The sequence below is a fragment of the Numenius arquata genome, chromosome 6 (genome assembly GCF_964106895.1).
Source record: "Numenius arquata chromosome 6, bNumArq3.hap1.1, whole genome shotgun sequence".
In the NCBI taxonomy this organism is placed as follows: domain Eukaryota; kingdom Metazoa; phylum Chordata; class Aves; order Charadriiformes; family Scolopacidae; genus Numenius; species Numenius arquata.
Window position 1 is genome coordinate 25,441,178 of NC_133581.1, and position 14,488 is coordinate 25,455,665.

At 41.5% G+C, this 14,488-nt stretch overlaps 1 protein-coding gene across 1 annotated transcript; it reads right to left on the reverse strand.

The window, feature by feature from the left end:
• Positions 1–302: 302 nt before the first annotated feature.
• Positions 303–13,680, reverse strand: RCN1 (reticulocalbin 1). The gene is made up of 6 exons (XM_074148867.1): positions 13,460–13,680; positions 8,509–8,702; positions 6,758–6,936; positions 6,186–6,246; positions 3,058–3,257; positions 303–2,136 (listed from the first exon to the last, which is right to left on the reverse strand). The coding sequence occupies exons 1-6, from the start codon at positions 13,678–13,680 to the stop codon at positions 2,029–2,031; spliced, it is 963 nt and encodes a 320-aa protein (XP_074004968.1). The 3' UTR covers positions 303–2,028.
• Positions 13,681–14,488: the final 808 nt, after the last annotated feature.

Genomic DNA, 14,488 nt, shown 5'->3' on the forward strand with positions numbered 1-14,488 from the left:
GTTAGCAAACAACCTTCCCTTGGGCTCCAGTGAAAATCCTTGGCTTGAGTATCCTGTCTGAGCCGCAGTTTCACTTACAGGAAACAAGCTTTTTTGAGGTCTTTTAAGGTATTGTTTCCTGAAACAGCAGAAGATAATCTGTATGCAGAGAGAATACTGCAATTATTTTACTAAAATATAACAATGTATGTATTTTGTGAAAGGACTACTTAAAAAAAAAAAAAAGGTCTCAAGATTGTTAGGATTATTGAATACAATTAACCTTTTTAAATCCAAGTCATGAACAAAACAGATAATCTTTTACATGTGCCAAGATACAATTTTATTGCTTCTCATTTAACACTGCATTTAGGGATTTATTTAACTTGAGGGTACTGAAAGAGCAAAACGAGTTCGCTTATATCTTATGACATTTGCCCTACTGTATGTTAGTGGAAGAGGTAGGGACTTTTCACAGGCACTGCTGGAAATGTCAGAAGAAGTGCACACCAAAAGCTTAATAATTGTGCTAGAAAGAACATGTAATCTCTGCCAGGCTCTAATATCTAGATTTAATTATCTTTAACTGAAAGATGTAAAACATTTCACCACAGTTCTTATAAGACTGTACATAAATGACACTGTCTATGGACATCACAGTCCTGCATTGTCTCATGATGATTTTCACAAACTTGTTAAATTGCTGAAGTATATCACAACCTGGGAGTCTAAAAGCTCCTCTCTGCATGGTTGTGTTATCACCAGTGTGTGATGCTGTGCACCAAACCTTCAAGAAACCTGCAAATGAGCCGTGTTGTGGAGCCCTAATCTCCTAGTATTAGTATAGTAGTGTGTTAGTGTTATTGCACCTTCATAGTATCAAAAAGAAGTATTGGTTTTATTGTGCTTATTTTAAAACCAGTACATTTAAAAACAACCACAATTATCTTAGTTGGGTATATAAAAATATACACGTAACAGCTCACGTTATACAGTAAAAAAGAAAGCACCTGTGTTGAAAGCTTACCCCTTTCTTTAGGAGGAAAGCTGTCTTCATGTAGTTGCTTCAGTAACATGTACTTATTCGTATATACATACAAAACCAAAATTTTAGCCACATAAATCTGTCCTCTTACGTGGTAGGGAAGACAGAAGGCCCAGAGGGGTGATATGTCTCATTCTTTCTCCATCACAGAACTGCTGCCATTCACACTGTGTGAACAAGAGTATGGCTTGGGTAAAGTGCGAAAAGCATGAGATAAATTATGCTCCATGTGGCATAATTCCTCCCAGGAAACAGCATAACCAACAGCCCACAAACAATTGTACGTTAGTCTGCTGTCAGAAGGAGCAGCTGTCAGTAGGAACTCTACAACCCTTGCTGAGGAATGCCGGCACACGGTGTTGGGCTGTGCGTGCTGTCTCTGCACTGTGTTAGAGAGAAGGGCCAGTTGTACATGTTGCACTTCTAAAGCTACGAACCAGAGGGCTGCTGGATACCTTCTTCAGCACCTCTGGCCCAAACTGGGAGAGAAAAAGTGTGGAGAAAAAGGTTGTGGATCTTGTTCTGTCAAACCTTTTCTATGGATAGGAGGGTCAAAGTATAACTCTAAATTGTTATATGCTATTAGAAAAGACGACTTTAACTTAGCCTGTTTAAACATTAAGTTCCTTTCTAATCCTAGCTGCATTTCACTAGAGTAAAAAATGGGTATTTGAAGAAAATATTTCATTATTAAAGATCCTTGCAATTATGTTTTAGAAGTGCCTTTTCTATGTCAGGCTCTAATCTATTAAGAAGTTACCTTTTTATTTTTTTCCAAAATAAAACTGTAGTAATTAGATATTGTGTTTAACCATGTGAAAAGAGTAAAAAGCTATTTCTATACAGTTTCTGAGGTAATAAGCTGGCATGTTAAAAATACATTAATGCAAGTCATTCAGTTGTGAGTGTGTCCCTTGCCCATCTTCTCAAAAAGAGAGGATGGACACAGGGATTTCAGTGAAGTGGAGAACAGATCTGTGGCATATACTGGCTGGTACACTGTATCATAGCTCATCATGGTTTCTTGTGAGGTCCTCCCCATAATTAGTAGCTTGGCTTCCGACAAACATATTCCAGTTGTCTAGAACCTCCTCTTTCGTTAGTTTTTGATCCTGGTGGAAGGAAAATAAAATCTCTGTAAGAACATTTTCAAAGCTAAGTAAAAGACACACCAGCACAGACTTATGAAAGCCCTGAGAAACAGTTCTTCAAAGCAGCAGACTGCAGGTTCAGGAATCATTGTAGCTGTCACGGTGAATGAAATTCGGACCCCAGTGGAACACAAAAGTCCCACTGGCTTCAGCTGGGTCAAACTGCTAATTGAAGGTTCTTTGTAATTAACGCATATACTGTTTGGCAGTCAAGTTACCTGGTAAGCAGTTTTACCCCGTGGTTTGGTTTTGCCTTCCTGACAGTAAAAATGAAAATCCTCTGGTGTACTTTGTAAAAGATGGCCGCTTATGTTAGCAATTTATACTCTATGTAAGAGTGTTTTGGCTTTTCAGGTTTCAAATTTGCTCACATCACATTTCTGAAGATCACCTTCTGGGATCTCCCGAACCATTAATCTCCCACACTAGAGGAAGTGGATGTATTGACCTAGTCTTTAAGTCAAAAATGTGTATTTGATTATAGAAATGGGGGTTTTTGCTACTTTCTCGGTAGTGTATCTTTTATTTTTCTCTTGCAGGCTAAATTAGCATACAAAAGCCATGACCATTCTTAAAAGGAAAAAGAGTATTTCTACTGCGTTAGAACTTCCAGGTTTAAGATGGTAAATAATTTCTTATCCAATCTAATGAAAGCCAAGGGGACTTCTAGAGCTGATAACCTGTACTTTACTTTTACTTTGATTCTAACCCTACCAGCTGAAATTGGCATTGATACATTAATACGCTAGCAATTCTAGCCTTTAAAATTCCATTTAAACTGTACTAATAAGAAAAGTTTTTGAAAACTGGTAAGTTTAAAAAAAAAAAAAAACAAACCGTCTTATTTAACTATTTTAAAAAGTATACTAGAACACCAAGTACCTTGTCTACATCTGATTCATAGACTAAGTGCCTGGCTTCAGCTAGTGCATGATCATAGTCTTGTGGGAGAATCCAGTGCTGAATCTCCTCTTTGTCCATCTTTCCATCCTTGTTGAGGTCACGAAAATCTGAAAACTGTTCACGCTCTGTAATCACCCAGTCAGGCTCTGGTCCACCCTCTTCATTTGCAAACATATCAGCTGGAGAGGAAATAAAGGTCTCGCTTGAGTCATAGTTAATTTGCAAAATATACACAGACTACAGACATTTGCACAGGGGTCCTGAGAGGAAGACTACACTTTTCAGTCTTTGCACAGTGTTCCTTTTTACTGAAAATGAAATGTGGGTGTAAACAGAGTAGCTGCGTGTATCTTCTCTCAGGCCTGTTTCTTCACTGCTGGTGATTCTGTCCACTCTTGCATTACCCTTTGATTGTAACTGTGCACTGCTGGTGAGGCTAACATGAGAGATGAACTTGTCCAAAGGCCATCGTCCACTGAACTTCAGAATGAAAAAAATTCTTTAAGGATCTTTAGTTAAAGAGCAATCATAAGCTTTAGTGTGGGGCTCAATCACATGTGGAAAAAGGAATTCGGCAACTTAATCTGGTCCCTGCCAGCAAATGTCTTTGTGGATAAGATCAGACTCCAGCCAGCAGGGTGGTTAAGGAGAAAAAAGGGGAAGGAAAATTTAGGAAAACAAAAATTGCTAAATGGAACTTGAATGCTTTTGTCTGGCTTTTAGAGAAGTCTGTGTAAGAGAAATTCATTTAGTAGATGAGTCCTTTTTTAACCATGCAGTGCTGCAGCACACTCTACTAGAAGGTATTCTTCTACAAAGAAAAACGTGGAGAATCTGTGGTGCATTCCATGAGAGAAACCACAGGCACTGCACTCGTCATAGATTGGTACCTTGGGATGGAGTACCACTTGTGATATAGGATGCATAGATTATGTATACGAGCTGTTCTGTACATCAGTCCTGTGCTATATTTAAGAAGCATCAGTAGGAGAATGACACAGTGGCAGCAGCTATCTGTATAAACAGAGTTGGGAGAGTAGCAGTGATTATTAAGAGCAAGTAATTTGTATCTGTTCTTTACAGCATAGGTCTTCCATATTATGAGTAGTGTGTCTGCTTTATTATCCTGGTCATTGTGGCCAATCAATTGTTTCCTGCTCATCAGGGCTTCTTATTCCTCAAGTCTTCCACTTTTCTATTTATAATTAAAACCTGCTTTGTGATACTACTCTTATGCCTTGTGGGTTTGGTTTTCAAGGATGTACTAAGGAAAAGGGCACCCCACATGGACCATCTCAGGGCAAGAGGCTAGCTGGTATCTACAGGAAAGTATAAATGCTGGTCTCAAACATAGGAGTAACCTCCCCCCACCCTTCAGTGGGAGCGTGTACACCAGGCTGAAGTTCTCTATTGCTAGAACTGTCCACAGTGTCCCTGAAATACCCTGTTACCTGCTCATGCACAATAAGAATTTAGTTCTCTTTGCTTAATGTGACTATTGATATTTCGCTTTGCTGCTTCTGTAAAATCTAAACCAAACTTTGTAAAAGACAAAATGGGAGGAACGAAGGAGGAGGGAGGAATCGTTCTATAACTTTCAGCAGATTTACCCTTCAAATACCTGATTTAGAGACCATAATTTTTTTACTTTTTTGTTGTTCCTTGTAACTACCAAAGAAGAGATTTGGTTTTCTGTTTGTTTTTTAACCCCAGCTTGATTAAAAATAAAAAATATTACATCTGAAAAAGGGAAGTGGGAATATTTTAGGCATAGTTTTCCTCAACTCATGAAGAAAACTTAAGACAACACATTCACTGTCTTTTTCATTTTTTAAAGTGCAAATTATATTGTTTATTTGAAGCAACTGACATGTCCTGTCAATTTGATTCTTATCATCCTTGCCGATGTGGGGTGATCGTGACTAGAACATTCCATGTTCCTATCTATAGAAGACAAGAAAAACCAGCATTCACATGGTAACAAATGTTGACAATTACCTTATAATTATATGTAGGTAATGTCACTGAATGAACTGAAATTACTGTGGAAATTATGCTGCTCTGTTATTTCAGTCATAAATGAATAGCATTCACATTGAGGCTAAATATAATTTACAAGGAATAGAAACCCCCTGCCATTAATTAATGTGTGTATATTGTTCCTGATTACATGTGAAGTGATCTTTATAGCACCACTAGAAACAGAAAGATTCATCTGAGTTTCCACTAATGCCTTCCTGGTGCTACTTTCTCAATTTAAAACCCATCAAAGCGAGTGCAGTGGGAGAAGTTAGCTTTTGGTATCAGCATAATGATTCAGAAGGCTAAAACATATTACGTACTGCTGCTCTCCAGTCCTGCTTCCGTTTTGTCTTCACAGGCCTAAGTGTAAAACAGCAGCTGACTGCCTGGCGTAACCGAAGTTTGTGCAAATTAACTGTGACTGATCTGCTGTTGATGTTTCCCATTCTCTTCTCTTACTGCCACTGAAGTAATGCACACCTGACTTTCACACACTTCACAACTTCTTTGAGAATATTAAATCCTAGTGCTATTTTTACACAATTCATTTTTAAAGCATTTTATATTTCTAGAAGAAACATAATGGCATCGCCATACAAATCCTTAGAGAAGTACGAGGTTTTACTTACTAAATTAGGAAAAAACTGGTTAAAAAAAGGTGAGTTTTCTTTTTTGCAATATGTGCTTCCTGGCTATTTTGCATATTCAAGTACCATTGAAACTTGAAAAGAGACTAATTTACTTTCTGATCCTCCTGCATTTCTAAACAATGCCTTCAAAACGCTGTTAATATGGTCAAGTATACAGAGAGTATTTCTGTCATGAAATGTATTATTCCAGACCCTCTTAGCCAAAATTTTTTGAGAATAAGAGGAGAATCTTACACTATAAAGTGTGAGGAACCTTTTGCCGGTGATGTTGCTATCTGCCTAAAATGAAGTTAAACTTTCTGAGTTGGATGGTTGAAAAATAGTTGAAGCGGAGCGCAGGAAAGTTCATCTTTGGGTTGTTACTACTGCTGCAAATTTGAGAGAAGGTGGACAAACGGACTGGAGATTATATAAGAAACAAATCTCAACACTTACCGATGTACTCATCTTGATCCACAAAACCATCCTCGTTTTTGTCTATGTCTTCTAAGGTTTCCTGGAAAATAGTTTTGCATCGAAGTAATCAAGAGAGAACTGAGATCCCTGGCTTCTCGCCTCTTTGATAATTTCATGTTTTGAGGCCATGACCTGCCCTCGTACACAGTGTGACTGTTGTTTATACAATGAATATACAAATATCCTTTCATGTTGAAAAAATTCCCCAAGTGAATGAATTGGACACCATGCTTAAGTTTTAAGTTAGGGGCAGATACAAGCTTGCATCAAACACTTTGCTGCTGCATGTCAGCATACCCTTCTTTTTATTTTGGTGTAAGTTTGTGGCCCAGGACTGTTCCTTGATTCCATCTAGGAACTGTCTAAGTGCATTTAACAAGTATTTCTAATAATGAGAGCTCTAAATCAAGTGAATTTTTCTGAAGGCATCCCTGTCTGTTCCCCACTTGGCTATTATGTGTGTGTCTCCTGGAAGGGTTAGAGAAGCATTTCAAAGTTCATTTAAAAAAAAAAAAAAGTAAAAATATTATAATTGGTTTTGCTCTGCTTACTAAGACAACAATGTTTTTCATATGTTCAAACTCCTCTGGGTGAAGGAAAGCAGTGAATTCTTCACGAGTGGCAGCTAAATCTCCATCCAAATCTGCAGTTTTGAATCGTCTTTCATCTCTGGGCAGCATTTTTTTAAAACTGTGCTGATCAGTTGCATCTTGGAATTCTTCTGGATTTTCTGCAAATTAATCAAGACTATCTCAAAACTATGTTCCTTTTAAAACATTACCACAACAAAGTACTCCAATTTGTTGTTAGAGTCTAGAAATACGAAGGGTTATTGCCAGAATAGCTGCTGTGTTAAAATGGAACTTCCATTTCCTTTGAAGTTTTAAATTCAAAGGTCAAACATTTGGTTTGATTTTTTTAAAGGTGACTTAGTACTATAGGTAAATGTCTGAGTAAGCCTTCTGTTAGAATCCAGGACAATGGATTTTGCAGTATTGTATATTATTCTTCATAGATTTCTTTTGTTTTTTTTTTTTTAATCTGCTTTTACAAGCACTGCTTAGGCAGTATTTAGGGTAGATTTTGTTCATGGAAGTTTTATTTTTCTTAGGAATCAGTATGATCTATGCAACTTTTCAGTTTCAAAAAGCAAGCAAACCCAAGAAAAGTCATTTCAGAAGCTGGCAGACTGACTGAAACTAACTGCTACGCCTCTGCTACAGGGAACGTAACAATTATTTTCAGTTTAAAACAATGACATTTTTTCAGGGTGTTCAGCAGCAGAAAGCGAATGGTATTTGATATAATTTTTAAAATAGGATCACTAAACTCACTTCAAACATGAAAAACAGTCATGACAATTTCACAATTCACATGTTGGGAGAAAAACACAGTTGAAAAAGATTAGGCCAGGTATCACAGATGGGAATTCTAAGCGTGCATTAACACAAGACCACAATGTAGTAGCTGTTTTCCAAATCTTGTGGATTACAGAGAGCAAAGACAAGGAGCTGAGAAGGGCTCCTGGGGATATTGCTGCAGCGATTGTGTGTCAAATATTTCCTTCCATGAATGTAATAAGCTCCATTTTAATCTAAAGTAGACTTTGTACTTATTACTGCTACTGGAAGCTTGCTCTAGAAACTGCCTCTATGGTAGGTAGATATTGTCTTCTCATTTCCAGTATAAATGGTCAGTTAATAACAATTTATTGTTCTGTCAGGATTGCCCTTTAGCTTAAGTGATTTCTTCTCCTCCTTTTCGCTTCATTAACTTATAAAAAACATAGGGAATGTAAGGAGATGGGGGGGGAAGATTCAGATATATTTTTAAATACGTGCTGCTTTTGCCTGATTTGTTAAGGATTTTCATTTGCAGTTGATCACAATCTGAAGCATGTTATTCTGCAAGAACTTTGCTATAGCTTAGACCCCGCCTAAATTTTTAGCATCTAGAGAGACTGAATTAACAAATACTGGTTAATTATGCAATATATATATTTCTTTAATTAAAGTACTATTTTTAATGTTAAAAAAAATTATATTTTTAACTGGAGGAGACTTTAATTCAGCGTTGTTGGTACATTTAATAATACCTCTACAAAACCTTCTGTGCGCTGGTGACCCATGTGGAAATGGCTGCAATACTAAAACGTGCTTTTGACCTCTGAGCATCTATAAAATTTAAAGCGGTCTTCAAGAGTCCTAACTGTGACACCAAACTCCTGTTGACTATAAGGCATGAAATCATGCCTTATAACCTCAACAGTCTTTGAGTATACATTCTGAAAATGTTGTCTTACCTAGATAATAACCGTATGTAGCTTGTTTGTATTCTTCCCAGGCAATTTTATTGTCCTTGTTTAGATCATAGTCTTTCCAAACTTTGGCCACATTTTCATAGATATAGCGTTTCTGTACCCGTTTAATCCAGTTTTTTAATTCCTCTGTTGTGAGATAGCCATCTTTGTTGTCATCTATTCTATCCACAATCTTCCTGTAAAAAGAGACCAGCATCCTTAAGAGTTGACAGAAAAACAAACTGCATGTCAGTCCAATTTTAGTATGTCTTCATCTGGCCCTGATTTTCTATAAAAACACAGTGCGTAAAACTTACAAAGCTGCCCTACTGGCTAAGGCTTTCTGGCATTTTGCAGATTATATTAAGAGATATTTCTTTATTCATTATGGAACTTGCACAATCAAAATTAGTGAAAAAAGTACCTCAGATAATACCTGGATTTCTTAGGTTTTAACTACTAACTTAGGGGAACCTGTTCTTTATTGTCGACAGGGAGTGGCCTGGGCTCAGAGTAGGAGACAGCAACTTCACCCTGAGAGAAAGGCTGTACTGCAGCTTGCTGGAGGCAATTGGGGCAAAAAGCTAGGATTTCCTGGACACCTGCAGTTTCTCCTGTGGCCTTCCAGCAGACTGATCCCAGGGTGGAGTGAGTTATATGACTATGTAATGCTGGGCGTGTAGACCATTTACAGTCTTCCCTTCCATTCGTGTTCTTTCACCTCTGTTTCTTTTCTTTCTTTCCCAGCAAAAAGCAGTATTGCTTGTGTTGCCAGGAATGCCTGTTACTCGCTAAAGCAATAGCCAGTCTGCAGCAGGTCTCCAGTCGTTGCTGGCAGCTGGGCTATAAGCCACTGTCCTGTGTAAAGCTGCTAGCCTCAAGTCCTGTTGAAATCACCAGGAAAGCTTCCACCTTTGAACAGTTCTGCACACAGCTGCAGATAAAAACAACCTGAAAAACTACGTTAAAAAAAAAAAAAAGGCTATGCTCTCCCTTACCATTTCAGTTCTCTGCAATAAGTCTCTCAAGGCATGCCTGTATTTGCTAAACTCCACCAGTTTGGGTTTGAGCTTGTAAAACTGGCTTCAGTCCCAGCTACAGTGGTAGACCAGATGATAAAAACCTTTATCTAAACTAAGAATGCGGCTTTAATCCCACAATTTGTAGGTAAGCTCATTATATTCTGGGCACTGGCCTGTGGGAAACTATGTACCCTGCTCTTGGAACTGGGGCAGTTAGCACCATGGTTTTTTCTGCACATCCAGATTGGCTTTGGGCACATCAGCTGTTTTAACCCTTGTATCACTGCTCACGAGGCACAGGAGCAAACTGTCTGTAGTTGCCCTGCACCTAGTTTGATGACCACCCAGTGGCCACTTTAAGATAATCCGAATGACTATTCCCCATAGGCTCAACCACCACGCCTATGGCCCAGTTATATATTATTTGTAAGGAGGGGTAAAAGCACATATTGACTAGGCTATATTGTGACTTGAGATTCAACAGGTGAGCTCCCTAAACCTCCAGGTAGCCAAAGGAGACAGGCAAAAGTTCTGCACTTTTAAATAGTCTTTGCAATTCAACATTTTGGTTCTCCACAATGAAATTGATCGTGGCCGACTGGAGCTGCTCCACTAGTGAAACAATGTCTTTTCCTAAGCCTTAGCTATGAAAGTGGTAAGTAGGGTCAAATAACAGCAGCAGCTTCTGCTGAATTTCCAGCAATCTTGTCTGAGTCTGATAGTATCAGACAGAATTTATAAGCATGCTATTTCTGAGCTAAGGGGGGAAAAAGGGGCTGCTGAATTTGCTTCCCGAAGTAGTAAAGCATGAATTAACTGGCTGAAAAACCTTTTCTCTTTTATATAAATCTCATGGGGAATTGAGTGCAAAGGGTCCCTTTCACTGCATGATGGACTGTATTTGTCAATAGATTTGCCCCACAATGGATTTTATTTAATTGGTTTAGCTGCTATTTCTTTCTGTTGTTAAATGTATTAGTTACAACAAATGATTCTGCTAGTAGCTCTTTGGTATTTTTTAACATGAAAGAAGTCAGGACTGTTTACCAGAAAATGTTTCATGCCTCTTCATTTCCACCTGCACTCTTGTTTCTATAGGTCCATTGCATCCATGTGCATTATTTCGCTCCACTTCCCAGTTGAAGATGGGGACAAAGAAAAAGTCTTGCCTACAGGCTCCCATGGGTAAGAAGCTATTGTATGGACTGTGGACCTCAGTTCTTGTACTGTAAGTTACCTGCAAAATGGCTCAGGATCATTCTAAGTTTTGTAGCGGAACTAATGTACATTAGTCAGTCTGAGAAGCCTTAGTGCCTTTATTCTAAATAGTTAATTCCTGAATACAGCAAAAATTCAAGGAACGTATGAACAGACACACAATGCTAGCTCATACACAGGAATTCACGTGCTTAAGTGTGTAAAACCTGAAAGCTTACTGTCTCCCTTTACCTTGGGTGGAATTACAGTCAGTATTAGTTTCCCACCTCACAATGAAGAAGGTAGAGGGCACATGCAACAGGTACATACAATGTGCTATTACAGAGATTTAAGCTGCCAGTCTGCAAAGACATCTGGTGATGAAATAAAGTTGGGGTAAGGAAATCATTGCTATGAAGTGGTGAAAGAAAGCGGCTTCACCTCTGCACCTGATGTGAGTACAACTGTATGTCGATAAACTCTGGCCTTGGCCTGTATAAAGAACAGAAACATTGATGTTGTGAGGATCTGTAACCATCTTCTATGTTCTCTGAAAATGACAGGCCCATTATAAATGGCAAGGAGAAGGTTCAGAGGACTGCGGTCCTTGGAGGCTGCACCAGGATTATGTCATGCTTCTCCAAAGCCAGGTGAGTTGTGGTACTGCGCATGGGTGGGCAACGTGTGATTCTTCCCTTGTCAAGTGATCCGGTGTGGGAGGACAGGGAGAAAGGATGCCCCTGCCATGGAATGTCATAAAGGCAGATGCACTCAATAGTCATGACACTATTATGGGCTGGTATGTGCCATGATTGCAAACCAAGATCATACTGTGCAGCTGCTCCTCCACTGAGGCTGGAGGTAGCTGTGTTTGTAGGGCTTTTTCTGTATACTAGCTAGTTTGGTTTTGTTTGCTGGAAGAAAGTGAGAGTAGCTTTGTATTACTGCTGTCTAGCCCTGGGATTACAACCCCAGCATTGGTCATCGGGATGACCACTGTGCAGCCACCTTCCTAAGCAAGGTAAAATGACTTACAAATGCAGCAGCGTGCACTTTGGTTAGAGCAGCAGGCTATACATTCCTGCTTTCTCCCAGAAAGCATTGAGAAAGAGCTTTTCATTAAATCTCTTCTTCCTAAAAGCCACTAACTTTCTGACAAGTGATACTGTTTGTAATCCTCATTGCAGAGGCTGCCCATAACAAAACTGTTTTTCTCAGTATATCTGATTATTAAACCAAAATAAAAAGAAGAAAGTGAAATGTTTTAAAAATTCTCTACCTCCCACTATATCTGAAATTAAGAGATTAGGAAATGCTGAAAGTTATGAAACTGTGCTATGGGGCCCATCAAGAACCACATCTCTGGGGTTTTGCTGCACAATGCTCACCCCACAAAGTAGGCTTTGGTCCTCAGAGATTGACTGTGGCTGTATCTTAACATGCTTGTGTCACCTCTCCAAGGCGCACACAGTGAGATTACTGAAAGTTAAGCTTCCCCCCCTTGCTGAGTTAGCATTTGTAAAAACTTCAAAGACAACTCTATTGTTAGGTCATATCCCCATCTAAAATAGCTGTGCTTGTGTAAGTACAGGCCAATTTTTAAAAGGCATGTCCATTTTAGTGAGACACCTTTATGAGAATCTAAGTCATAGATCACGTATGCTGCGAACGTGGTTTCTTTTGCTCCTTCTTGAAACAATGTGGATGAAATTTGGTAATTTCTGATGACCTCATTATCTATTTACCCACTGAGATACAGGTAAATAGTAGTGACAGCTTCCGGAAAGAGCAAGAGGTCAGTCAGTGAGGTAACAGTGACCCTGCACTAAGAGTTTATGGCGGAACTAGACAGACAGACAATGCATAAGTACTACATAAGTACCGCTCCCTATGGGAGTAAAGGCAGAACTAATTTTAGTGAGAACATGCTGATATTTTAAACTATTTTCTTGTTAGTAAATACATAAAAGGATCTTTCTTTAACAACTGTTAAAGTTAGTTTTAATTAGCGATCTGACTCCTTCTGGGGGAAAAGGAGGGAGAAGCAACATAAGGCAACTGTTGTATGGCGTCGGTAACAGCATGGAAGCGAGGGCTACGCTGTAAGACAGTGGGCAACAATGTCACAAGTGTAAAAGCTGTGGGATGCTGGCTTCAAGCGGACTTGTGAATGGAGCTGTGAAGAAGAAGGAACGGTGTAAACTTGAGTCAAATTAATACGGCCCAGGCAGGTGACCCAGAGGTAAGGAGCTGCAGCAGCAGCAGCAAAGCCCTCCGGCAGTGGGTTGAGGTCCGTCCAACACCGGGCACAGCACCACACAGAGCAGCTCCTCCACCCGCCTTACTGCTGTAGGACCAGGGAAGGGCAGGAGAGAAAACCGCACAAGTCATGAATTGTTGGCTGCTCGTTTGCAGAATCAGCGGGGTGTGAAAGAAGTGTAACGGAGGAAGCATCACCGGCTGTACCGAGGTACACGGTACTCCATGAGCCCCCCTCAACGTGGGAGCCGGAGTGGGGCAGGCAGCGCCCAGCTCCCTCCAGCCGCTCTCCCTTCCTTCGGCCGAGCCCCCCGCCGCCCCCTCGGACACGCAGACAGGCAGCCCCGCGCCGCCCCCCCTCGCCGGCCGCCGGGCCCTCCCCCTGCCACGTTTCCGCAGGCCGCCGCGCTGTCGCGACCGAAGGAAGGATGGCGGAAGCGGGGGATAGGGGCGGGAAGGGCACCCGCGCCTCTTACCCCAGCCTCTCCCGGCTCTCCTCCGGGCTGAGCTGGTCGAAGCTCCGCGCCTCGTCCTTGCCCAGGAAGGCCTCGTGGTCGTACTGGAAGCCCGGCCGGTTCTCGTGCTGCGCGGCGCCGGGCCGGGCCCGCTCCTGCCGCGCCGTCGGTTTGCCCAGGCCGCCCGGCAGCACCAGCAGAGCCAGCGCCAGCCGCCAGCCGGCCCCGCCGCCGCTCCCCATGCCCCGCCGCGCACCCACAGTCCAGCCGCGGCGGCGGCCCGCACCCCCTCCGCTGCCCCCCGGCCCTGCCCCGCTCCGCTCCTCCCCCCGGCCGGTGGCAGGCGGGACGCGATTGGGCAGCGGCCGCCGGCGGCGCGGGGCGGCCCGGCCCGGCCGCCACGTCTGCAGAGCGGCGCGAGCCGCCCAACGGCCGCCCGCGCGCCCGGGGGGCGGTTTGAGGAGAAAACCGGGAGAAGCCCGTTCGGCAAATGGAAGCCCTCCTCCGCTCGTTCGTCGAGCCTGCACCGCTGAAACAACGGCGTCAGCCCACCGCGGCGGGTGGGTTTCCGTCTCCCTGCTGTCGTGTGCAGCGTGCTCACCCCGAGCGCCAGGTTTGGTGGTTCCTGCTGTCGCCCGAAGTCGCTTAGGAAAGGACAAAAGTGTTATTTCTTCTCAGGGCAAGTAACAATAAGGCTGTACGTTTTAGGGGAAAAAAAAAAAACCAAAAAACAAACAACCCAGAAAACAACAAAAAACAAACAAACAAACATACAAAACAAAAAAAAAACCCCAAACAACAAAACCCCACCATGTCTCTGTCTTGAGCGTTAGAGCAAGCTGGTACCCAAAAAAGGAAGGAAAAAAAGTGTTGTCAGCACTCTCATAGAGGATATTTACGGTAACAGGGTCGCTATCACTGTAAGGGAAGCAAACTCAGAATCCTGCAAATTGCAGGAGAAAGCAGGCCCAAAACGTTTAGCATATAAAAAGGTTTTGTTTTTTCCTTAAATTGCAATTTATTTTGCTCCAGATTTAGCGACTCTAGATG